The sequence below is a fragment of the Panulirus ornatus genome, chromosome 40 (genome assembly GCF_036320965.1).
Source record: "Panulirus ornatus isolate Po-2019 chromosome 40, ASM3632096v1, whole genome shotgun sequence".
Classification (NCBI taxonomy): Eukaryota; Metazoa; Arthropoda; class Malacostraca; order Decapoda; family Palinuridae; genus Panulirus; species Panulirus ornatus.
Genome location: NC_092263.1, coordinates 14,036,248 through 14,063,747, shown reverse-complemented (window position 1 = coordinate 14,063,747; position 27,500 = coordinate 14,036,248). Strand labels below are relative to the sequence as shown.

At 49.7% G+C, this 27,500-nt stretch overlaps 1 protein-coding gene across 4 annotated transcripts in view; it reads left to right on the top strand.

Annotated features, from left to right (window-relative positions):
- Positions 1-27,500, top strand: part of LOC139761441 (pleckstrin homology domain-containing family G member 5-like) — a 593,230-nt gene that overhangs the window by 139,510 nt on the left and 426,220 nt on the right. Inside the window, exon 2 of one of the 4 annotated variants that reach the window (XM_071685647.1) lies at positions 23,158-24,488. The exons of the other annotated variants lie outside the window; for them this stretch is intronic. Within the exon in view, the coding sequence (XP_071541748.1) occupies positions 24,215-24,488 (274 nt within the window). The 5' untranslated portion in view covers positions 23,158-24,214. The remainder of the gene's footprint in view (positions 1-23,157; positions 24,489-27,500) is intronic. 4 annotated transcript variants of the gene reach the window in all.

Genomic DNA, 27,500 nt, shown 5'->3' with positions numbered 1-27,500 from the left:
AATGCATTAAGCACGCCTGTCGCGTCCGGGACCTAACGCACCCATGTGTGTGTGTGTGTGTGTGTGTGTGTGTGTGTGTGTGTGTGACGCGGTGACGAAGAAGAAGAAGAAGAAGAAGAAGAAGAAGAAGAAGAAGAAGAAGGAATTCCATTATAAAGCATTGACCTCTGCTTTCCTCTTCGTACTGTCCTCCAGCAGATAACCTGGTCATAGACCATCAGGTCTGGTGTTATCTGTCCTTCCCATGTACTGTCCTCCAGCAGATAACCTGGTCATAGACCATCAGGTCTGGTGTTATCTGTCCTTCCCTATGTACTGTCCTCCAGCAGATAACCTGGTCATAGACCATCAGGTCTGGTGTTATCTGTCCTTCCCATGTACTGTCCTCCAGCAGATAACCTGTGTCATAGACCATCAGGTCTGGTGTTATCTGTCCTTCCCATGTACTGTCCTCCAGCAGATAACCTGTGTCATAGACCATCAGGTCTGGTGTTATCTGTCCTTCCCTATGTACTGTCCTCCAGCAGATAACCTGTGTCATAGACCATCAGGTCTGGTGTTATCTGTCCTTCCCTATGTACTGTCCTCCAGCAGATAACCTGGTCATAGACCATCAGGTCTGGTGTTATCTGTCCTTCCCATGTACTGTCCTCCAGCAGATAACCTGGTCATAGACCATCAGGTCTGGTGTTATCTGTCCTTCCCATGTACTGTCCTCCAGCAGATAACCTGTGTCATAGACCATCAGGTCTTGTGTTATCTGTCCTTCCCATGTACTGTCCTCCAGCAGATAACCTGGTCATAGACCATCAGGTCTGGTGTTATCTGTCCTTCCCATGTACTGTCCTCCAGCAGATAACCTGGTCATAGACCATCAGGTCTTTTTAATCCCACCAACAACAGAGTGGTTGTAATCTATTCTCAGCTAATGTTATTCCTGCATTTCGTTAGCATTAAAGAGTAAAATCGTTTGTGGACACTGTCGACGTTCGGGAGGAAAAAAGAATTGTGTTTTTTTAATGTCACTTCCTTAAGATTAATCTCGGGTCTCGGCGCTCAGATGGAAGAACACAAGTTACGTGGATTTCATTTTCTGCTTTACTGGAACTACGAAATTAATTGGACAACATTCCTGGGAATTTATGTGTCTGATTTTCGATGTTCGGACGTGTTCAGTCTCATGAAGTGCGACGATGCGACCCTTTGAGCACGACGGTATACGACCCTTGAACACGACGGCACGACCCTTAAGCACGACGGTATACGACCCTTGAGCACGACGGTGTGGACCCTTGAGCACGACGGTATACGACCCTTTGAGCACGACGGTATACAACCCTTGAGCACGACGGTATACAACCCTTGAGCACGACGGTATACAACCCTTGAGCACGACGGTATACAACCCTTGAGCACGAAGCTACGACCCTTGGGTGTGAAGAAGGCCTGGCCTTGCGACTCGACCCTTCAAGGGCTTAGGTCAAGAGGGCCGGATCCACCATACCCAAGGGTCGTGCGTGTCGAAGGGTCGTGTCCATTGAGGTTGTGGTGAGGGGGATGGGTGGGGCGGGTGTGTGTGGGTGGGTCGGGTGTGTGGGTGAGGTCGGGTCGGGTGTGTGTGTGGGTTGGGGGCGGGTCGGGTGTGTGTGTGTATGTGTGTCCGACTATCGTCTCGCTCCCGTACTGGGAACGCGAGATGAGATGAGGAAGGTATTGTTGTGTGGCGTGAAGTGTCGTCTCAAGACCCCGGCCACACTATACTATGACGAGTGTGTCTCTCTGTGTGTGTAGGTATGTCTGTGTCTCGTCACTCTCTACCTTCCTTCGTCCCTGTCTCTCAAAGTGAGAGATAGAGAGAGAAGGCTAATGTGTGAAGTGGGAGAGGGAGAAAAGGCTAATCCGTGAAGTGGGAGAGGGAGAAAAGGCTAATGTGTGAAGTGGGAGAGGGAGAAAAGGCTAATGTGTGAAGTGGGAGAGGGAGAGAAGGCTAATATGTGAAGTGGGAGAGGGAGAGAAGGCTAATGTGTGATGTATAGACATAGGTGCACCATGGGACATGGCCTGTGTGAACATTGGTCCTCCCTCCACCAGTGTGAATATATTTCATGTTGGACGACTACTGGTATATGTGTTGGGGGGGGAGAGAATGATACACAGACGGACACCAGGTGGTGTTTACGGGGAGTAATACTATAACGAGTTGTGATACGGGGGCGCGCGCCCGCCCCCCGGGGTAATCCGTTTTGCCTGTGGACAAGAGAGATTAACGAAACGACGCCCGCGTTGGAGTCGGTGTTGGCCCCCCGCCGCCGCCGCCTGCCTCCCTCCCTCCCGACGGTGTAAGTTGAGGTAGCCAGACACATCATTTCACGTCGTAGTGCGCTTGGGTAACTGGGGTGCGACGCATGATGGAAGGGAAGACTGACGTCGCAGAGGGGAATTTTGCGACTGTCGCAACCCAATCCGATCGCGAGGTTTATGGTCTAAATTCATTTCATGCATAAATCTATAAATAAACGAATATTCTTACTACCCCGAAGCATTGATGCTGGTTTATCATTTACTTTTGTACTGTTTAATGTTAGTGTAACACGTCAATGATATGAACATACTTAACATCGGTGTTTACGTAATAGTATAAAAGTTAAGGCGAAAAAATGATTGGTTGTGTGTTATGTATGTATGTATGTATGTTGAATTTGATACGTAAAAAGTGTTTTGTGTGTGTGTGTGTGTGTGTGTGTGTGTGTGTATACCGGTTATACTCAGAGTAAGGGATCATACCAGACGCCTTAGCCAAGGCGATCACAGCATACACTCATACTTCTCCTTATACTCGTTTATATAAGGCGTTTTATTAGGTATATACAGATTCGATATACCACTTCCGTTATACCAGGTGATTCATAGCATACCTCAGACGCTCTGCCATTAGCTCTCCAGACAAGTATGCTATACCAGTGTGCGATGATCATACCCGTCACGTGTTGATTAATCACTTCGATTGATCACGCGATTGATCACACGATTGATCACACGATTGATCATACGATTGATCACACGATTGATCACACTGATTGATCACACGATTGATCACACGATTGATCACACGATTGATCACATGATTGATCACATGATTGATCACACGATTGATCACACGATTGGTCACACGAATGATCACATGATTGATCACACGATTGATCACACTGATTGATCACATGATTGATCACACGATTGATCACGATTGATCACACGATTGATCACATGATTGATCACACGATTGATCACATGATTGATCACATGATTGATCACACGATTGATCACATGATTGATCACACGATTGATCACACGATTGATCACATGATTGATCACACGATTGATCACACATGATCACCGATTGATCACACGATTGATCACACGATTGATCACACGATTGATCACATGATTGATCACACGATTGATCACACGATTGATCACATGATTGATCACACGATTGATCACATGATTGATCACACGATTGATCACATGATTGATCACACGATTGATCACATGATTGATCACATGATTGATCACACGATTGATCACACGATTGATCACATGATTGATCACACGATTGATCACATGATTGATCACACGATTGATCACACGATTGATCACACGATTGATCACATGATTGATCACACGATTGATCACAGGCTGGTTGATCGCCTCAAACAGCCTTGTTCTGGGGGGGGAGGTCAGTTATACTGGCATGACTCGTTGGTTTGGCCCGGCGTCCCGACACAGGAGCGCCCGGGGTTCGAACCCAACCGTAAGCAAGCAGACAACCCTCATGTTGATGGTGCCCCGTTACCGTAGGGTGGGGGTCGGTCGGTCAGACATCAACGGTGTCTGTTAACGGTTCCAAAAACGGCGAGAGAGGCTTGGGAGCCGTTGTGCCGTTGGATGGACGCGTTGCCTGGCTTACTGTTGACTGATCAGTCGTGGGTGGGGAGGAGGGGGGTGTTTCCCGTTTTTTTTTTGCATCTCTCTCTCTCTCTCTCTCTCTCTCTCTCTCTCTCTCTCTCTCTCTCTCTCTCTCTCTCTCTCTCTCTCTCTATCTATCTATCTATCTATTCTGTCTTTCTTTCTCTGTTGTCTCTCTCTACTCTCTCTCTCTCCTGTCTCTCTCTCGTCCGAAATTGAGTGGTGAGAGTGCGTGCGAGAGAGAGAGAGAGAGAGAGAGAGAGAGAGAGAGAGAGAGAGAGAGAGAGAGAGAGGCGAGAGATAGATGCTTGACCGCGTTAGTAGAGACGCCTAACGAGAAGGAAGAGGAGTGAGAGGGAGAGGGAGAGTGGGGAAGTGGGGGGTGGGCCTTAGAAGGGAGGGGTAGGGGATAGGAGTGGAGGAAGGTAGAGAGGGAGGGGAGGGGATAGGAGGGAGGAAGTAGAAGGGTGGGGTGGGGGTTGGTGGGGGGGGGGTGTGTTACAGGAGGACGCAGGAGGCGAGCGAAGGGGCCTGCTCCCCCCCCCCCCCTTGGAGATTGTGGGGGGGGAAGGGGGTCCCATGTGCGCGTAGCCTTGATCCACTTGTTGGGTGGAGGAAGGGACGCATGCGGCTCTGCGGTAGGCTGGCCCTGTAGATAATGGTCGCGCACACACACACACACACACACACACACACACACACACTTACAGGCATACATACATACATACATACATACGTGCGCTTCTTTGTTCACTAATTCTATTTTCTGAGAAGCAGTTTTTTTTTGGGTACAAGTTTTCTTCGCCTCTCTCTCTCTCTCTCTCTCTCTCTCTCTCTCTCTCTCTCTCTCTCTCTCTCTCTCTCTCTCTCTCCACCCCTTACTTCGCTTGTCCACTTCATCCAGATGTTCGACGTGTTTTTGTTTACAAGTCCACTGGTGTTTGCACTCGTGTATATATCTAATTCCTTTTTTCTTCCTTCCTCTCTTCTGTGTTGGGACCATATTTGGTGGCTCTGTTTACTGGCCTCTCCTTGTCTCCTCTTCCTGTCCCAGAAGACACCAGCTGTTTTAAGCAGTTCTATTATCCCATATGTGCTCTTAAAAGTCACCCCCTTTTTTTTTATTCACAAGTGTCTTTTTTTCTTTTTTCTTTTTTCATCATCATCTGACATTTCCTAAGTGGCCCACTGGTCACACGGTGTGAGTGGGTCGTTTCTCCCGTGTTCTTTCAGTCATTGAAACATTCTCTCTCTCTCTCTCTCTCTCTCTCTCTCTCTCTCTCTCTCTCTCTCTCTCTCTCTCTCTCTCTGCACACACGCATACACACACACACGCACACATGAGGCAGCAGAGAAGAGAGTCTGAAATTCGCCGTGCGACCCAAGGTGAGCTGGACGCAAACACGAGACGACAGTCTTTACAGAAGCCAATATTCCCTCCCTCTCACCCTCCCTCCCTCCCTCACCCTCCCTCCCTCACCCTCACCCTCCCTCACCCTCCCTTTTGCCTCACCACATCACCATCACCACCACCAGCAGTGGTGATGGTGGTGGTGGAGGTGATCGAGGTGGAGGGGGCCCTTTTTAACAGGGTTAGTATAATACCCCCCCAACCCCACAACCCTAAACCCCCATCTCTCCCCTCCTCTTCCCTCTCCTTCCCTCCTCTCTCCTCCCCTCCCCCTCTCAGTCCAGCTCATAAACACGATCCTACATGTCTTAATTACCCAGATCCACCGATAGCCATCCTCGTTTCTGAGGCCTCACGATAATTACGTCATCATCTTGTAATGCCTTTTCTTTCCCCCCTCCCCTCCCTCCCTCCCTCCCCCTTTATCCCTCCTCCCCACCAGCCCCCCCTCCCATCCCCCTCCTCCTTCTTCCGTGCCACATTCAACGGCCGTACGATCGTTGTATCGTAAGGCAGTTCGGTTGTTTGGATCTCGTTTGATGGTGTGGCTCGCAAGAGGGAAGTACGAAGGGATATACCTTACGACCCCTTGAGCACGACGGTACGACCCCTTGAGCACGACGGTATACGACCCTTGAACACGACGGTACGACCCTTGAGCACTACGGTATACGACCCTTTGAGCACGACTGTGCGACCGTTTGAGCACGACGTTACGACCCTTGAGCACGACGGTACGATCCTTTGAGTAAGACGGTACTACCCTTGAGCACGACGGTGCAACCCCTCGAGCACGATGGTGCAACCCTTGAGTACGACGGTACGACCCCTTTTTGACTGTGATGGTTCCGGCTTTTCACCTGAATCCAAAGGCTTAGACCTTCATACCCAAGGGTCGTCGTGCATAAAGGTCGTACCGCCGTGTTCAAGGGTCGTATCGTCGTTCTCAAGGGTCGTACCGTCGTGCATAAAGGTCGTACCGTCGTGCTCGAGGGGGGGTCAAACCAACTCGTGGAAACGACAAGACGTGTCGCAAGTAATTACCCACATACGACCATCGTGGACGAAGGCGATGATACTATCGCTGGGGGGGGGGGGGGGGGTTGTGTCATCGGCCGTTGACCGTTAGATTCAAAAATTCAAATTTCCCAACGGAAATTTTGTGTCATGTCGTCCCTTATATATACGTATGATAAGAAACCTCCTGCATTATTTTGCTTTTACATTTGCATATTCTTTCTTATTTTGTATTCTATTGATAATGATGCAAATGGAATTACTACTTTCCTTTGTTATGTTCTCTTCATTTATTCATATTTATGCAAATTATCTCGGAGTGGGTCCGTAATCTCTACGCAAGTTTGGTGTAAAAGATGCTATACTGGAACGCTGGTGGCAGGGGAATATAGACTCCAAGGCATTGTAGCGTACGTCAGTTGCGTTGTTTATGTGTGTGTGGGGGGGGGGGGGGGGATGCGTCGGCAGGGCGTAATAACGCGCGCTATCAGTTGCGTAGATAAGATCCCAGAGACTGATAACTAGAAGCACGCACGCACGGACGCACATGCGTACACACACACACACACACACACACACACACACACACACACACACACACACGGGCCTCCGTGGTGCAGTGGTCAGCGTTGCCCCGGGGTCGAGGGACCAGCGTAGGTTCGAACCACCCCTTGGGTGTGTGGCGATCGTCCCAACACCCAACCCAGGTGCTGGTGTGTAGGTACCGCGTCTCTCTCTCTCTCTCTCTCTCTCTCTCTCTCTAACGTCCTACCCATCCCCTCCCCCCTCTTATCCATCTTAGGCTTTGAAGGGGGGGGGGGGAGAGGAGGAGGGAGGTGCCGGGGGGAAGAGAGGGAGAGGGATGGAAGGGAAGGGGGGATGGAAGGTCAAGGAGGCACCAGCTGGTGTTTGAACTAGGGGGAAATTTTTAGTCAGTGTTCCTCCCTCCTGCTCCCCCCCCCCCCCTTGGGTCTGGGAGGGGGGGGAGGTCGTTTAATAGCCACTTCCTGTGTCTCTCAGGTTTACCTGATCCCGGCTGCAGAGGACGCCTGAGGTAGAGTGAGTGAGAGAGAGAGAGAGAGAGAGAGAGAGAGAGAGAGAGAGAGAGAGAGAGAGAGAGAGAGAGAGAGGGGAAGGGGAGGGAATTGCTCTTTACTTGGTTAATTGTCGATCGCCTCACTATGGTCAGGTTAGAATTCGACAGGAGAAGGTCCCTTCCCTCCCTTCCCTCCCTCCACGAGTCTGTCGACGGAGGGAAAGGAGGGAGGGAGGGAGGCAGAAGTCACTGGAGGGACCTGGAGATGCCTTCTTGGCTCTCCATCAGGAAGGAAAGGAGGAAGGCAGGAAGGGAGGGAGGAGGAGGAGGAGGAGCCTCCTCTAGGCATAGGATAGAAGGAGGTGGAAGAAGAAGAAGGAGGAGAGAGGGAGGGAGGGAAGAGAGGAGATGAGACGCAGGAGGCGGAGGAGGTAGGTGACATGAGGAGGAGGAGGAGGAGGAGGAGGAGGAGGAAGAAGAATGCAGTGGATTAAGCGGTGGGTGGATGGAGGTGTGTGTGTGTGTGTGTGTGCGTGTGTGTGTGTGTGTGTGTGGTGGCACCAGAGAACACGGCCTAGTTATGAAAAAAAAGGTAATACGGTGAATGTGTGCCGCATGACTTCACTCTCTCTCTCTCTCTCTCTCTCTCTCTCTCTCTCTCTCTCTCTCTCTCTCTCTCTCATGATGGGAGGGGTAGGTAGATCCCCTCCTTCTCCCCCCCCCCTCCCCAGGTATAAGGCCCAGACCACACCCTACCCCTCACACACCCTCTCCCCTCGTATCTCGACCCAATACCTCGAAAACAGTCCCCCTTTTCCTAAGCCAGCCCCAGCTCCCTCTCCCTCCTCCACCTGGCACCTCTCACCATCCACAGTACAAGGGTAGTCATGTACCAGTATACAAGGTTAGACATGTGCCAGTATACAAGGTTGGTCATGTGGCAGTGCGAAGCGAAACGTGTCTAGTACTTCCCTATATAAGGCACCAGGGGCCCCTGTGCAGAAAACTTATTAGAATGCTCAATAAGTATGCTTAACCCCAAAGAATTTTACTTAACTTTAAGAATTTTGCTCAGCATGTTTCTGAAAGCTGCCTTACGCTTAAGTATTTGCTTAGCAGACGACAAATATTTTGACCCAAACTGCATTTCATACTTCTTAAATCTTATGCTTAAGTTTTGCTAAGGATCGTGCTTAGTCCCTTTCTGTGTGGCACTTAAGTCACTTGCTCAGCTAAGCATAAAGATAAGCAGAAATCTAAGAATTTTTCTGCATACGGCCCCTTGATGCTTATGTTAGTGTATTAAGAACCTAACCATTCCCAAGTGAGGTAGACAGACAGAATGCCATGACAGACGACATCGGAAACCCCGAATGACATGTGTATTATTGCAAACCCTTGATCGCCTGGGGTGTTATTAAGACCCCTTAACTCTCCTACGTGTTATAGAGTATCCTTAACTCACGAACGTGTTATCAAAACCCCCTTAACCCTGTACGTGTTACTGAATACGTGTTCGACATGTACGTAGTTTCCTTCCTTGGTCAAGCCAGAAGCTCGTCCGTGGCTTTCTTAACAACCAATTCGTCCCGTCACGTGACTTCATAAGCCAATCGGCTGGTTGGCTGGGGACCATCTCCCTAACTGGCCATTGTCGTGAGAACCATTGATGACAGCATTCCGTTAGCGCCCCGCGTGGGAGGAACGAACTAATTAATTACATTTTTTTTTCATTAATGGACAGAAACTCCAGCTGACTCACACTCACTCACGCCCCCCTCGGCGCATGGCGTCTCTTCCATGTATATCAACTGACTGTTGTATTTCTCTCTTGTGTCTCCCCTGATGATGTGATTATTACACGAAAGTGCACTTGGGAACTTGTCGTGTTTCATTTTCCCCGTGGACACGTAGAAATATATATATATATATATATATATATATATATATATATAGCATTGTATCATCCATTTTCCCCCCTCTCTCTCCTCTTCTTCCATCTCCAAATAAGCAGACACTTTGGAGTTTCAGTAGAAGCCTAAAAGAACGAGTTTTTAGCAGATGTGTTTTTTTTTTTAATCGTGGTAGTTACTTTGGCGAAGGAATCCGGATTCCTGACGAACCCCGAACAGACCGGATTTGTAGGGGGGGGGGAAGTAGTTCTCCTCCTCCTCCTCCTCCTCCCTCATACACCTTGAGCATCTAATGAAGATCTTATTTTTCTTCTGCTTCTGTGAGTGGCTTGAGGAGTGTCGGCGTGAGATGTGAGAGGGGAGAGCCGGGTTCGATTCCTCTATCGACAGGGGTGTGGTGTGTCGGAAAGATAACGGGTGCTCGCTATTGGGAAGAAAAGCGAAAGCGAAAAAAAATGAAAGGTGGGGGGCGGCGAGGAGGAAGGGAGAACTCTTCGCATGGGTTGACGGGGCCACGTAAATGTCTTCCTATCTGCCATCGACCGTAGACGCGACACGAATTGAGTTGTGCCAATCTAAAGGATGATATTAAAGGGGGATGGGGGGCTGATGGGTTCCTTAAAGGATGATAGTAGGATGTCAAAAGGTCTTGAGGGATGATAGTAAGGGAGTCGTGGTAACGAGTGCCCCCATTTTAAGGGATGGTAGTTAAGGTTCGATATGGATGTGTCGCAGAGATACGACAGTTCGTGGTTGACGTGTGTGTGTGTGTGTGTGTGTGTGTGTCTGTCATGCTACAGGCTGACATGCGACAGCGGGCGTGTCAGCCGCCACCACCGCGCCCCTGACTGACACCGGTGGCGTTTGCGTCAGCCAGGAGGCAAGTGCACACACCGCTCGCGTCAGGAGCGACCCGTCACTCGAGGCCAGAGCAACAGGGAGGGACCACAAACTCGTCAGACAAGACTCACAATCCCCTCCCTCACCCACGCCCCTCCCTCACCCACGCCCCTCCCTCACCCACGCCCCTCCCTCCTTCGCCACCACCACTACCACCACCACCTGAACCTTGACGCCCTGGCTACGCTGCTGACGCTCGACCGCCCCGGCACAAGGGCGAGGGACAGCTGACACTCGACTCTTAGCCTTTTATTTTACTCTTGAGGGTGACCTCTCCAGGTGACCTCTTTGAGGCTGAGTCTCTCTCGAGGTTGATCCTCTCAATGCCGACCACTTGAGGCTCACCTCTGGAGGTTGACGTCCCCAGGCTCCACCCCTTGAGGTCGACCTTGTGTGGCCCCCTTCCCCCCCCTTCCCGTACGAGGTTGACCTTGAGAGATGATAAAGGTGCGAAAGCACTTAGACTTCGTCACCTTCTACTTGAGGAAGTAGGAGCAACACTCCAGGCTGGCCCTCAACCCTGACCTTGGGGAGGTCGACCTTGAGGGAAGCCCTTGAGGACGCAGGCAACCTAACCAGATCTCCCGCCGTCAGTGATCCCTTCACCTGTGCCACGTCCCCAGGGGGGGAGGGGGGGGGGGTTGTTGAGAGTGGGGGAGGGAGGGAGGGAGGGAGGGAGGGGGGGGGGGTCGCTGGCCCATTGTTTTGCTGTGGCTAACACGTCTGTTGCTATATGCCACCTGACACGTTGATATATATATATATATATATATATATATATATATATATATATATATATATATATATATATATATATATATATATATATAATCATGTTTCAACTCTTTAAAGTTATATTTCTTTCTCCCTCTCACAGACACACACACACACACACACACACACACACACACACACACTCTCTCTCTCTCTCTCTCTCTCTCTCTCTCTCTCTCTCTCTCTTTTGTATTGCTTCTTGAACGATCTTAGCGTTTCTCTCATTTTTTTTTTTTAGATCTATGAATGTAATTGTATATATATATATATATATATATATATATATATATATATATATATATATATATATATATACTACTACCCCCAGGGAGAGGGGGTAGGATAAGGGGTGGGGGGTCATTGCATCGGCGGGGTGGGGGAAGGGTGGGGGTGGGTGTGTGGAAGATATTGTGATGAAAGTATTGTATTTGTTTATCACCAGCTGTACTTCCTCCTTTGTCTCGACCTATGACCTGGCTTGAACGCCATGACCCCCAGCCCGTTGTTGTGGGGGGGGGGGGGGGGGTTTAGGATAAACCTGCTGTACACATGAGTACGTGTGAAATCTTGTTCTGTGGAAGGGGGGGGGGGGTTATACACACACACACACACACACACACACACACACACACAGGCTCGCCCGGGGTCGGGCCTGCGTGGGTTCGAATTCTGGGTGTGGCATTCGGTCCACAGCTAGTCCCACCTGTTCATCGTCCCATTAGGTCTGGTCGATGAATGGGTCTACCTGACTTAGGTGTGTGTGTGTGTGTGTGTGTGTGTGTGTGTGTCTTTTTTTTTTCTTGAGACAAAATTTTCCCCGCGGAAAGCAACCCCCACAAGGGGGGGGAGGGGGGAGGGGAAAGGGAAGGGAGGGGTGGCCCAACTGGGTACCAGTCAGGAGAGAGAGAAAGAGAGAGAGGAGAGAGAGAAGGAAAGAGAGGAGAGAATAGAGAGAAGAGAGAAGGGGCCTTGTGTTGCCTTTACTCCTCCTTTAGTAGGGGGGGTGGTGGGGCCCTATGGAAGTGAAACTCCCGGGCCCCGCTTTTAGGTCGTGTAAGGCACCAGCGGATGAAGGATGTTTATAGAACATGGATAAAGGATGTTTATAGAAGATGCGACGAGCAGGAGATGTGTATACAACAGAAAACCTCACATGGGAAGGGTGTTTATGGCAGACCTGACATGTAGAAGACCTGTTTAGAACAGGTGACCTGTCATGTAAAGGACCTGTTTTAAATTATGACCGGTCATGAAAGGACCGTATAAGAAATACTAACTTTAAAAAGTTTAGAAAAGGTTATTCCCTGCACAGTAAGAGGACCTGTTTAAACAAAGAAAGAGAAAGCCTTTTCGAAAAGGTGACCTTTTTGCAAAAAGGAAACCTTGGGATTTACGAAGAGAGTTTAACATGGCTCGAAAGGTCCCTGGAAAAACCTGTGCTGGGTACAGATAGAAACAAGAAAAAACATCATATGTTGATCATGTGCTTGATTAATTGATCATACATTGATCATGTGCTTAATTGATCATACATTGATCATGTTCTTGATTAATTGATCATACATTGATCATGTGCTTGATTAATTGGGTCATAACATTGATCATTGTTTTTTAATTGATCAAAAACATTGATCATGTTCTTAGATTATTGAATTATAAAATTATCATGTTCTTAATTATCATACATAGATCATGTGCTTGATTAAATTTTATCATACATTGAAATTATTTTGCTTATATTGATTATCATACATTGAACATGTTTTGAATACAATTGATCATCAATTGTCCTTTTTGGCCCTTTATTAATTGATCCATTACGCAAGATCCTGGCTTGGGTTAATTGATCATTACATTGACTTTTGCTTGATTTTAAATTGATTTAACATTGATCATGTGCTTTTTATTAATTAGATCATAAATTGATCATGTGGGGGGCTTATTTTAAATTTATCATAAAATTGATAAAGGTGCTTTATAATTGATCAACATTGACATGTCCCTTTATTAATTGATCATAACATTGAATATTTTTGCTTTTTTGTTCAATTGATCATACATTGATCATGTGCTTGATTAATTGATCATACATTGATCATGTGCTTGATTAATTGATCATACATTGATCATGTGCTTGATTAATTGATCATTAAGGGTTAATTTGTTTTGACAATTAAAGGGAAACATTATCATTCGTTTAAGCCGGGGGCCGGGGTTGGGAAATATAGTGGAGGATTTTAAAAAAATTTACCGAAAACGGAGTTAGGGTTTTGTGTGTGGGTGGGGTGTTGGGGGGTTTTTGTGTGTGTGTGTGTTTGGAAAGGTAGGATTGTGTAGGTTGCAACAGATGACGCAATTGATCGTTGGTGATCGCATAGTGATGTGTGTGTGTGTGTGTGGACAAGCTGTTGTGTCACGAGGTCGTTCGCGAGTTGCATCGTTAGCTTGAACCAGTGTTTGTACAATGCACAGCTTCGTACAATGGAACGCGAGACAAGTTGACTGTCGTCTGTGTGATTCGCTTTCTTCCCCAAGCGCAGAGCCGGGAGATGATTGGAAACAGATTGAACTATATATATATATATATATATACTCTATTATATATATATATAATATATATAATTATATATATAATATATATAAACATATCTGTCTTTCATACTACATTTCGCCATTTCCCGCATTAGCGAGGTAGCGTGTAGAACAGAGGGCCGTTACATGGCCTTTGAGGGAATATACTCACCTGACCCCCCTTCTCTCTGGTTCCTTCTTTTGGAAATTAAAAAAAAGAATGAGAGGGTAGGGATACTTCCAGTCCCCCCCTCCCTCCCCTTTTAGTTGCCTTCTACACAACCAGGATGGAATACGTGGCAAGTATTCATTCTCTCCCCTATCCCATGGATAATATATATATATATAATATTATATATATATATATATATATATAATATATATATATATATATATAAACTCTCGATCATGACAACGAAACCAGACATTTAAACGCGAAAAATACCTTTTTTTAAATCCCTCTCATTTAAACTGTATTCCTACATGCTCGTAACGGGGTGTGTTATAACCCCCCTTCCCCCCCCCTAGAATAACCCCCCCTCCCCCCCTCCTCCCCAACCTCTGTGTTAAGACTTTCTCCCGAAATTCTTTTTACGACGCATCGGAAGCGACAGTACGACCGTGTCGTAGTGTGCAGTATGAGACGGTCGGATGGCTGGACACTCCCTTTCTCAGTGTACACTAAAGATGCGCTGGGTATACTGTGTAAGAGGGGAAGGGGGGGTTTTGTTGTGACGAGTATACCAAAATAAACCATTCATAGACACGTAGACTGTTTTGATAGGTTGGGGGGGGGAGGGGGAGGGAAGGGGGAAGGGAGGGGATTTAAACGATTCCACTTTTGGGGATTTACTTTCTCTTCTAATTGGGAAGGAATGAAATCATTGATGGTTTAATAAGGGGGGAGGGAGATCAGAACCCATTGGGATTTAAGGATTTTAGGGATTTAAGGATTTTAGGAATTTAAGGATTTTAGGGATTTAAAGATTTTAGGGATGCGTCCTGTTGATCCCGACATCTTATATGTATGAGTTGGTAGATAGTAGATGGTAGATATTTGTCTATGGGCCTTTGACCTGACCCTCAAGGGGTCAAGTGTTGTATGCTCGTGGTCAAGGGTTGTGAAACGTGGCGCTCAAGGGGGCGTGGTTGTATGGGAGGGTGTTGACCATGGTTGTGATCCTGGGTGGATGGCTCGGGGTTGTAGATTTCGTGCTTGGGTTGTATCTCTTTCTCATCAGGTCCTGTTGTGGTCCTCCCACACACACACACATAAATTATGTGAATACACAAGGCGACCCGGAAACGCGCTGCATGTGGTTGTGGTTGTGGCGCCGTGATGGCGTCTACAACTGTCCCACGGTTGTATATAACCCGGTGGCGGATGGCTTGCTCTGAAGAGAGTTTACCTTCACTTTCAGCAGTTTGGAGAAAGCAGTTTGATAGAGCAGAACGTGTGTGTGTGTGTGTGTGTGTGTATGTGTGTGTTTGTGTGTGTGTGTGTGTGTGTGTATGTGTGTTGTGAGTGTGTGTGAGTCGCCGCGCGCACGCCCGTAGCCTGCGCCCTATACGTCGCTAGCGCACTCCCGGCCCTCTGAGACAGATCTTCTAAGCGTCCACCGAGGAACAAGTACATCTAATCTATCTATCACAGGCGCTCAGTATCTGATTAAAATCTGCAGCTATAACCGGTGCGTCCCACCGGCTGGTGCACACTCTTCAGCTATGATGGCTTACAGCAACGAGAGAGACGCACAAGTTTATCAATTCGGAACTACCGTTTTCTGTTATCATCTCCTGATCTGCATCATATTCATAGGCCTTCTCAGCCGGAGGATACGCGCGTTTTTGGAAGAGATTTTTCATTTCTGCTCACTCATTTCTTCTTATTCGTGCTCTCACTTCACCAGTTCACTCTCTACCCGCGGCGCTTGTCATCTCTCACTCCCCACAGAAACACATCACCCTCACTATTCATCGCTTTCATCTCTTTCCACCATCACTCGACCGTATCACTTTCAGCACATCAATCACTCTCAAATTGCGTCGACTGGAGACGTATATATAATTCCAACACTGTACAGTATCTGCATTCAGTCCTCCACGTTTGTGTGTGTGTGTGTGTATTGTGTGCTTGTGTGTGTGTGTATGTACACGGTATGTGCTTGTGGTGTGGTGGTGCTAGTGGCAGTCCAGGGAGCCTCTGCGTGTGTCGTCACAGGGTGAGGAGGGGCTGTGAAGGAGTGACACCGTACACACAGAAGCAGACACGAGTGAGTGCGGAGGACGAGAGGGCTGATGAGCGCCAGAAGAAAGAGAAGGCTCAGAGGCAAGTAGACACTACATTCTCCTCCCATACATGTAGTATGGCTGCGCTCAGTGGTGTGGTTGGAGGGATAGCTTGGTGGTGGTGTATGTGAGTAGTCATTCTGGCTGTCATTAGGAGAGAGTAAGCGTCTTGTGTCGAGATAGTGCGAGTGACGTGCGGTGATTTGTGTGTAGTTATCGTGCGATAGGTGCTGTGTGTCTGGTGACGCTGCGCGCTGCAGTGAGGTATTTGGCATGGCTGTGATGTGGTGGTACTCAGTTCTGTTAGTGTGTGGCTGGAGGATAGTAGGTGGTGTGCGTTGTATTTCTATAGGTGTGGTTTATATTATCTCGACTGAGTGTGGCTAGTCTGATATGAGCTGAGGCTGACGGTGCGCGTGTCATCTATCGTATGTTGGAGTTATGAGCTGGACTGCGCGTCAGTGTTACAGCGAGTGGCTTATGATTGGTAGTCGTTGATTGTCTATGGGTCTCGTAGTATCCTTCTCAATATAGTTAAGAGTTGGTTGGTTAGCGCTCCGCGGTGGATAGTGGGCTCTCTAGGGTTGTGGTTATTGCGTCTAGACGACTTTATAATCAAACAAACACCTATCGACTCTCGAGAAAACTAGGCTCACGCAGCGCCACGTTTCCGCACTTTTTATCGAGCTCCTCTCTGCCTCGGCCTCGAAGCATAGTCACCCTCCCCCCCCTACGCGCCCTCCACCTTTCTCCGCGCAGTCCGCCCGAAGACCGCGCACACGTCTCCTCCGCTCCCCCTCCTCTCCTGTAGGCGCGGATTGAGGTGTCGAAACATCACCCAACTCGACACAATTTGCTTCAGTTTCACAGCACCTCGGTTCCGTGGGTACGGATGGATGACAGCTGTGACATTGAGTGTGGGGAGCGCTCTTGCCACTTCTCGGACGTTACTTTCTCTCCTCTCATACTCCTCGGCTCGACCTCTCTCATGTCTCGATTCAACCTCGGTACGACAGGATGAATGTCTAGGGTGAGAGGATGCGCCTCGTGTGGGCCGAACTCCTACGGCCCTCGCGTACCCCAATGACCAGCACCCCACCTGACCACTCCCGTTGTCATCTCTACCCTCCTCGAACCCGACATAGCCGCGGGGATTCGATACTACCGGTCACGTGTGAGGGCGTGACCATCACCCACCCCTCCCCGCCTCCCCCCCAACCCCCCATCCCCGCTTCCTCCTACGTATGCCGCCTTCCGCTAGTGCGTGTGCGATGGTACTAGTAGCGTCCATACCATTACACTCAATGACCCTTCACGCGAGAGGAATTCGCGGATCGTCTGCTGTAAGTCAAAAGTGAGGAGTCCAAGCAATAAGCGCTAGAAGGGTTCGTGTGTACTCGGAATTTACTTTCAGCGAATACCATAAGTAGCCTTATCTTATTACTTATAACTTACAATGTTCCCACACAATGCATCTTACCAGGCGTGCACAAGGGGTAATGTGAGCACTTTCAAGCGAACGTGCTAATAGATAGGTGGCCATTAAATTAGGAGCCGAACCCTGGAGTGATGAGCACTGGCCTTGATTGATTCTATGGGAGCGTCAGTGAGGGCTATCGTACCCCACAGTGCCCAGCTGGCGGTCGTAACCGTCGTGTCAACAAAGAGGGTCGTACCGTCCGTGCTCAAAGGGGTCGTACCGTCGTGTTCAAAGGGGTCGTACCGTCGGTGTTCTCAAAGGGGGTCGTACCGTCTCGTGTTTCCAAAGGGGTCGTACCGTCGTCTTGCACTAAGTGGGTCTGTACGACGGGAAATATGGTTTAAAGGGGTCTACCTGTCCGTGTTCAAACAAATGTCTACTACTCTGTCGTGTTCAATGGTGAGGAGTCGTACTCGTTCGTTGTTCAATTAAGGATACACTGTCTCTACGTATCTGATTATCATCTCTCAGGTTATGTCGAACCCCCCCCATTTTATTTTCCCCCCACCTATGACGCTAGCGATTAGCGCACCAAACACCCCCCCACCCCCCCATCCCCCCACACTAACTACCCTGCGGGCCAAAAGTACTTGCCCTCCCCTCCTCCACCACGACGCATAATTAACTTTAATCATAATTTACCTTACTGCCGTTGGGGTAGGTTTGTCGGGGCAGACAAGCGAAGGGACGGCGAAGTCTCGAGCCCTTTCTGGTGATAGTCAGTCACTTCTCCCCGCCGGCTCGCCTGTAGCGAACAGGGAGGAAGGGGGCGTAGCTGTAGGACAAGAAGGCCTCCTCCGCCCCCAGGTAGAAGAGTCGAGAAATTTTTACTCCACCCTCCCCCTTTATTTTATTTTCCTTTGTTTTTACAACAATGATGGATGTTTTTTCACTGTCATTCATGACGTCATAGAGGAGAGAGGGGGGATGAGGAGCGGTGTGTTCGGTTGAGGTGTGTGGGGAGGAGGGGTGGATGAGGGGTGGGCGGGTGGGGTAAGTGGTTGTGTTGTTACGTTTGTTGTCTGCCATATTGTTACGATCGCGGTTTGGGTCACAATGACTGGAGTGAACTGAACACACTCCTCGTTCTACTACCGTCTCGTCCTCTCTCGTCGTGTCGTCTCGTCCTCTCTCTCCCTCCTCTCCTACTCACCTTCTCTCCCCACCTCTCAATCTCCCTCTCCTCTCCTCATCCCTCTCAGCCCCTCTCTCTCTCCTCCTCAACGGGCTGCAGTGGTGTCTTGTGTGTGTGTGTGTGTGTGTGTCTCGCCCCTTTCCCCACCCTCCCCCATCCCACGTGCTAACCCACCACCTCCTCCTCTTTCCCTGTGAGTGACAAGGATAGCGGAACAGACAGAGTAGAGGAGAGAGAGAGAGAGAGAGAGAGAGAGAGAGAGAAGAGAGAGAGAGAGAGAGAGAAGAGAAGAGAGAGAGAAGTAAAGAGAGAGAGAGAGAGGAGAGGAATATATACATGACTTCAAAAGAGCAACAGCAGCGACAAGGGGATGGTACCCAATACAGGGCATATTGTTATAACCCCTACCCCCCCCTATTACCCAACCACATTGATTACTAACCTTCACTCACCAGCACCCCTCCCTGAAACTTCTCCATCACCCCCCCTCACAACTAACCACCCCCCGACCCACCACCCACCCCCACCCTCACCCCCCCAACCCACATCGCCACCCTCCCCCAACCCCCCCCCATACCCACATCAACCTCCACCTCCCACCCCTCACACCTAACCTCACCCCATACCCCCTCCACTCCCTCCCCTATTCCCCACATCCCCCACCCCTCCCGTAATCACCACACCCAGTACCCTTCCCCCTCTCCGCCACCACCAGAATAACCCATCTAACCCCCAACTGCCACACCCCGAAAGGTCCCAGAGTACTCCCCACCGACGCCCATACTAATCTATATATTTATACCCCCCCCCGCAGACGACAGGAACCCCCATTAACCCCCCCTATCCACCCCAGGGCCGAGACACGTTAACCTCCCCTCCCCAGATGCCCGCTGATTAATTATAGACCCCCCCCCTCCCGTCCTCCCCCTACCCCCTGGAGAGACTAGTACCATTAGAAGAGAGAACAGCCCAAAGAGAGAAGAGAAGAGACGCAGCTACCCCAGATGCGAGCAAGCAGCACACCCCATAAGACGGGAGAGATCTTGCCCCAATACCCTAACCCCATCACACGCGACGAGTAGTTTGGAGGGTGAGTCTTTCTTGGCCCCAGCTGGAGGACTTTTTGGAGAGAAGTGAACGGTAATAATTTCAACCAGGGCACCAGAATGCGCCCCTCTTGATAAAAGAATCACGGAAGTTTTATCCAATCGGACCACACCCGCATGATCCGCTGGTCCCTCAGCCCCCACCTCACCCTATTCCTTCCATGGATGTCACATTTTGCATCAAGACATATTTCCCTTTCTTCTTTTTCTCTTATCCCGTTTCCCAGTATTCTCGCCCCTTCCGCCCATTCTTTTTCCCTTTTCCTTTTTCCTTGTGCTCCCTCCCCCTCCCCCCACCCCATCCCCCCCCTCCACCCCTCCCCCCCTCACCCCACAACTCCCCCCCTTTGAGGGTGAGCCCCCTCCCTTGGCCAGAGAATACAATACGAAGATACCCCCTTCACCCCTCCTCGCAAGAAACACAGCACAGCGCTACACTCTTCTTCCCTTATTTTATAAATCATTTTGTAGTAGTAGATAAATTTATCTATAAATCAAAAATGAAAAATCCCTCCCCATACCACCTCTATTCCCCCCTCTCCCCTTTTCCTTTATGCTTTTCTTTAAAAATTTCCCCCATCGCTCCCAACTCCCTTTTAAGTTCCCGCTGTGGTTCGCCATCGGCATCTTTTTCTTGGCAGACTGGTATCGCCTTTTATATGTGAGGTGGTTTTTGATGCATTCGGCCCCCTCCCCCTGCCCCTAGAGAGATGCATGCCTTGCGAGTCGCTCGAGCACTTCTTTTTTTTTTTTCTTATATGTATGAATTGACGCGCCTTTGGCTTGTTTGCAATCAACCCCCCTCAGCTATGACCCTCGAGGAAAATTCGAATGTCGTCCCCGTTATAATTCGTATCCTTAATGATGTTTTCCCGCCGCTTTTGTTATCCGCCTCGAATATTGTTTCTTTCCCTTGAACTACATTTATCCTCATCATTTTCCGGTAGGTGAGGGTTTAGCTTCCACTCTCTGGATGATGATTCCGAACAATTTTGACTGAGATGTATTTCCCTTCGTCTCTTGATGTCATGATCCCCCTTCGATGATGATGTCCCCAGGTCGACCCTTCTCACCCTAGACGGCCACCCTTAGCTTTCCGCCAAGGTCCAAATGCCTCACCCCTTATATCTGTCATTTTATGTTCTCCGCCTTTCCCCTTTTATTTTAGCTATTTCACCTTTGTCCAGTAGCTTTATGTTCTGTGTGAGAGTCCTTCCCCCCGTTTGCTTCTCCGTCCCCCCTGGCTCAGCCCCTTCCCGGGACTCGTCCCTTTCTCCCTTTGTTTCCTTTTTCCTGTCCCCCTCCCCCCCTATGTGTTCTTGCCCCCTTACTCTGTCTCCGCCCCCTCCTTGATCGATCCCCTTTCCCGTCGCGTTTGTCCCCATCCGTCCTCCCTCTTCTCTTCTTTTTCTGTCCGGTTTGTGTCCTTTGTTGGGGTGTCTTTGTTGTCGTCCCCTTTTTTTTTTTCTTCCTGTGCCCTCACCCTCCCGCTCCCCTCCTGCAACTCACCTGTTCCCGTAACCTCCCCCTCTGCCCCTTTCGCCCCTCCTCCCCTCCCCCTTCCTGCACCCCCCGTTCTCCCCCCCCTTTTCCTGTTTGGTTATCCCGTTGTTTCTTGTTCTTGTTCATTTCCCTAGGTGTCTTGCATCCTCGCGTGCCTCTTTTTTTTCTTTTTTTTTCCTTAGCTTGTTTTCCTTTTTCGTCTTCTCTTCCGATTTCTTTTTCGTTTTTGCGCTTCCCCTCGGCCTCGCTTTTTCCCTTCTCCCCTGTCCCCTCCTCCCCCTCGGTCCTCCTCTTCTTCCTCGCCATGTGATTTGTGTTGATTTGTTCTTCCCCCGGTCCGGCCTTCGCCCTGAGTGTTGAGGTTCCGTTCCTTTTCCTTTAGTGTTTCTTTTCTTGTTTTCTGTTCCTCCTTTCCTTTCTCTCCCTATCACCCCCTCGGCACCTCGCGCGCCTTGTTTCACCCTTTTCCTATTTGGTGTTCTTTTAGGTTCCGGTTGTTTGTTTTTTTTCCCTTTTGTTTTGGATTTTTTGTGTTTCATTTAGTCCTTCTTGCCCGTGGATTTTTTTATCTTTTCCCGCCGGCTTCCCTCCCCCGCCCTCGTCTTCCCCCGTATGTCTTTTTTTACATTTTTTCCGGTCCTACCCCTTTATTGTTGTTTGTTGTTCGGCCCCTCCTTAACCCCTCTGTTTCCTTTCCCCGTTTTCCTTTGTTTCTTTTTCTTTATATCCCCTTTTTTGTGTCCCTCCCCCTCTCGCCTTTTTCCCTCATTACCCCGCTGTCCCCTTTTCCCTGACCTCCCCCTCGCCCCCTTCTTGATTTCCCCTTCCCTTTTTGTATTTGTTTTGTTGTCCATCCTTCCTCCCTTGTCCTTTGTCCTTTTCCTATTATTTTTCCTCCTTCCCCCCGACTCTCCCCATTCCCTTTTGTTTTCCCCCATCCCTCTTTTTGTTCTGACCCCTCCCCTCCCCCCTCCACTTCTGGTCCGCTCTTTCTTTTTTTCCTTCATTCTTGTACCCGTCCCTTTGCACTTTCTTTTTCTCTCGTTTCCGCGTCTCCTTTCGTTGTTATTTCTCTTATCTTTTTTTTCCTTCCTTTTTTCATCTTCTTTCCCTTGCTTCCCCTGTGTTTCCTTTTCCGTTTTTCTGGCCTATCTCCGCTCTCTGCCCCCCCCCCCCTGACCCCCCTCCCCCTCGGCAGCCCGCCCCTTGTGCGACCCTTTCCCTCCCCGCTCGCGCTTTATTGCTTTTTGGTCCCCCTCCTTTTTTTCCCTTGTCCGTTTTTTTTCCATTTGTTCCTTTCCCGTGTGGTTTTCTTGTGCCTTTTCTCCCTCCTGTCCCCTTCCATTCCCCACCTCCTTCTGATATGGCGCCCCCCCCCTTTTCCCTCGCGTTCGTATCCCCCCTTTTGCGTTCCGGATCGCCCTTTCGTTTTCTCGTTCTGTCCGCCCTTTTTTTTTGTTTATTTCCCCTCTCTTTTTCCCCCGTTTTTATTTTTCGTTTTTTCGGTTTCCCCTCCGCCCCCCCTCTCCTTGTTCTTCCTTTTTTTCTTTTTTTTATTTTGAGTCCCCCCCCCTCCCCCCCATCCCCCCCCCCTCCCCCTTTTCCCCCCCTTCCCCCCCTTCCCAACCCCCTCCTCCCCATTTCCAGTGGGTCATCCTAGGGTCAATATCAGAAGAGCGGGCCTCGTCTACGGAGGGTACGTAGCCTCCGTAGACCACTGTGGCCCGCTACAGTCGCTCTGTCTCACACATCCCCATGTATTGCTTGGGAGAGAGAGAGAGAGAGAGAGAGAGAGAGAGAGAGAGAGAGAGAGAGAGAGGGCGTGGGGACTGCAAAACCTTCGTTGTCGTAGTAGACGTACTGCAGATATACGTCGTGTCGTAGCGTTCTCATGATTCTCTTGTTTTCGTAGGCAAACCTGTGTGTGTGTGTGTGTGTGTGTGTGTCCCTCCTACGACCGTGGACGGAAGGGAGAAAGCGGTCTATGTCGACCAAAAGAGAAAAATAGAATTGTTAAGTGAATTTAAATACCTTCTGTGGCCATTAATCCCTGTAGTGCTAATAGAAAACAAGTAATGACATAATTAAACAGCAAATGGATGGGGCCTAAGTCAGAAAAGGTGCGACATTTGACGCTTGAGGTAACTTGGCGCGTCTAAAACGCTCCCCGAATGTTTTTCTTTTCTTCGTACCTTCGCGTCGGAAGGTGAGTTGTGATATGCTCGGCACGCCCTAGTACCGTACCTGGCCGCGGGCAGGTACAGGGTACCGTTCTTCAATAGCCCCTCGACCGGTAACTGGAGGAGGAGGTGGGTGCGAATGCTCACCTTTAGGAACCTCTCTTCTCCTCCCCCTCCTCACCTGTTTCGGAGGCAACGTCTTCACCCACACCTACACACCCACACAGACATGTGTCAGTGAGGATGTCTGTTCGTGGTCTGGGTGTCTGGAAATGGTGAGGCGATCTCGAGGAAGCGACTGTAAACCTCTTCCATGGCTGGATTCCGTAATGGCCCTGGATGGTGTGGAAGCAAAAATGAGCCCTGGCGGTGATGACCTGGGGTGTCCGTGACGAGGGGGGCGACCTAGTCTGAAAAGCCAGCGAGACATTACATGACTGGCCCCTTGTGATGAATGAAACGGCCCGGAACTCCTGAAACTGTTCATGGATGGCTTCCAGTCATGGATGAAGTCGCCTTGGAATGATTGAGACTATATTGATGGATGTCTTCTCGGACGGATGAGACGGTCTGGAAGTGTTTGAGACGGAGGGCTTCTGTGATGGACGAACCGGTCCGAAGCCAATGAGACAATTCATGGACGGGTTCCCCCAGGGTGGGTGAGACAGAGCGCGCGCACGCGCGTGTGAAGCCCCCAAAGGAAGATGGAGAAGGTAGAGAAGAAGTTGACCAGGTTCCGGGCGACGCTGAAGACGAAGAGGAAGCTCTCGCTCCCCGTCTTCATCAACCAGTTCCAGCAGCAGTGGGCGGAGCAGCACGGTGGCCCTTCGGCCAACGGCAGCGCCGGGGGCCTGGAGGAGGCCGCCGGGGTGGTCCACGCCTCGAGTTCATCCTTCGGCAGCCTGTCCTCGATCCCTCCTGCCGTGGAGAGGGATGGCCGTCGAGGAGGAGGTGGAGGGAGGAGGTGGTGGTGGTATGTCACCCTCGAACTTGAGCCTGGCCTTCCAGACGACGGAGGGCGGGAGGAGGGAGAGGGCGTGGAGCGGTAGCGCTGGGGGAACCTCCCCTTACTCCACCGTCAGTAGTGGGCGTGGCCTTCAGTGCCACACTAACCTCATCACCTCGGTGTCGTCCCCAGGTGGCACTACACAGCTGGTGCCACCTGGCACTCCACCGTCGTGCCCAACTGTCCGACTCAGCGTCCCAGGTGAGTCGCTACTAAACTCATCCAAGTTACTCATAGGCCACACCTTCGCTACCTCGCCACGGGTGTGAACACACCCCCAACAGTTGAACACACCCAATATACCTATCCTTAGGTTTGAACACACCCTCAACAGTTGAATACACCCAATATACCTTCCCTTAGTTGTGAACACACACACCCAACGGTTGAACACACCCAATATACTTTCCCTTAGGTGTGCACACACCTCAACAGTTGAACACACCCTATATATCTTCCCTTAGTTGTGAACACACACACCCAACGGTTGAACACACCCAATATACCTTCCCTTAAGTGTGAACGCACCCTCACAGTTGAACACGTACTAGATCCCTTTCCCTCAGATTTGAACACACCCAAAGATAACCCTCACACCCTCTCTCTCCTCTCCCTTCCTCTCCCTTCCTCTCCTTTCCCTACAGTTGAACAGATCCAAGATAACATCCCTCATAACCAAACCTAAAAGAACACCTACACCCTCCCCAAAAGACATGAGGGTACACATGAGGATATCTAACCTCACAGTTGAGTCACGGTTCATGTACCAGAGGGACCAGGTGTGAGTAATACCCACCAGAAGATGAGTCACACCATTATTACCATGGACATCGAAAGGTTAGTTCATTAAACATTTTTTTTTTTTCCAGACGTATCTCGTGGCGTTTATCCACCTTGTCTTATCTGAACTGTGTTACCAGAACCTGTCCTGCTGTCGAGAGAAGGGGTATATATATATATATATATATATATATATATATATATATATATTCCTATGAGTCCCTGGGGAAAATGAAACACGATAAGTTCCCAAGTGCACTTTCGTGTAATAATCACATCATCAGAGGAGACACAAGAGAGAAATATAAGTCAGTTGATATATATATATATATATATATATATATATATATATATCCTTGGTCATGACTCACACGGGTATCGGTAAACACACATTTGTAACAGCTGCGTCCAGAAACTGTACAGGTGGTAGCTCCTTCTTGCAAAATCCTGGATGACACTGGTTTCCAGAACCACATACTCTGGCGGTTTCCAGAACTATGGCCCTACTAAAGGCCAGGGACTACAGACTAGTCCTACTAAGGGCCAGGGATCATAGACTAGCCCTTCTAAGGGTCAGGGACTACAGACTAGTCCTGCTAAGGTCCAGGGAGCATAGATTAGTCCTTCTAAGGGCCAGGGACTACAGACTAGCCCTTCTAAGGGCCAGGGACTACAGACTAGCCCTTCTAAGGGCCTGGGACTACAGACTAGCACTTCTAAGGGCCAGGGAGCACAGACTAGCCCTTCAAAGGGCCAGGGACTACAGACTAGCCCTTCTAAGGATCAGGGATTACAGACTAGTCCTACAAAGGGTCAGGGACTACAGACTAGCCCCTCTAAGGGCCAGAGGCCTTAGAGTGACTCGCACAATCTCGCCATCTTTCTTGTTACTTTTATTACATTCATTTTGAACTTTCTCTTTCGTTTCTTCCTCTTCTTCTTCTCCTCTTTTTTTTTTTCTTTCTTACTCTGTATACTAGTGATGGTGTAAGCTCCGGGTGAGGCGTTTACTCTGTCTTTAATTCCTGTTTCTCCTTCCTCACGCTGACCCTCATAGCACCTTCTCAACTCTCACAACCCCTCCAGTTGTTCTTGATGGTGTTTTACTGTCTCTTGTCTCCATCTATATAGTGGGGGAAGAGCCTTTTGCCTTTTTGTCATGTCTCCATCTATATAGTGGATGGTGTGGGGAGAGGAGCCTTCTGCTGTGCTGTCTTGTCTCCATCTGTAGTGATGGGTGGGGAGGAGCCCTTTGTTTTACTGTCTCGTTTCCATCTATATAGTGGTGGGTGTGGGGATGGAGCCTTCTGCTTTACTGTCTCGTCTCCATCTATAGTGATGGGTGGGGAGGAGCCCTCTGTTTTACTGTCTCGTGTTCATCTATAGTGATGGGTGGGGAGGAGCCCTCTGTTGTACTGTCTCGTCTCCATCTATATAGTGGTGGGTGGGGAGGAGCCCTCTGTTTTACTGTCTTGTCTCCATCTATAGTGATGGGTGGGGAGGAGCCCTCTGTTTTACTGTCTCGTGTTCATCTATAGTGATGGGTGGGGAGGAGCCCTCTGTTGTACTGTCTCGTCTCCATCTATATAGTGGTGGGTGTAGGGATGGAGCCTTCTGCTTTACTGCTACATTTCCATCAACCTAACCTCTGGAAATCATGGATCCGTCACTGTCCTTCCAGCAGATAATCTGGTCTTAGACCATCAGGCCATCTGTTACCTGGCCCTCCAGTCTGCCCCAACACCACCACCACCACGTCACCAACACCACCGCCACGTCAACACCACCACCACCACGTCACCACCACCAACACCACGTCAACACCACCACGTCAACACGTCACCACCACCACCACGTCACCGCCACCACGTCACCACCACCACCACGTCACCACCACCACCATCACCACCATCACCACCACCACGTCAACACCACCACCACCACGTCAACACCACCACCACGTCAACCCCAACACCACCACCACCACCACGTCACCACCACCACGTCACCACCACCACGTCAACACCACCACCACGTCAACACCACCACCACGTCACCACCACCACCACGTCAACACGTCAACACCACCACCACGTCAACACGTCAACACCACCACCACCACCACCACGTCAACACGTCACCACCACGTCAACACGTCACCACCACGTCAACAGCTCATCATCCTCGTCAACCATCCTTGAAGGGAGGGACTCCAGCCTCACCCCCCCCCCTCACCAAGACTATGTGTCGATGCATCGCCTCTCTCGACGCTGAACGATCCCCCCCCTCTTCTCCCCCCCTCCCCCCCGTCCACCTGCACCCCACTCGGACCTACATGCCCACGTATGGTGAAGGTCGAACTGACGGACTTTACTGGATGGAGAGAGAGAGAGAGAGAGAGAGAGAGAGAGAGAGAGAGAGAGAGAGAGAGAG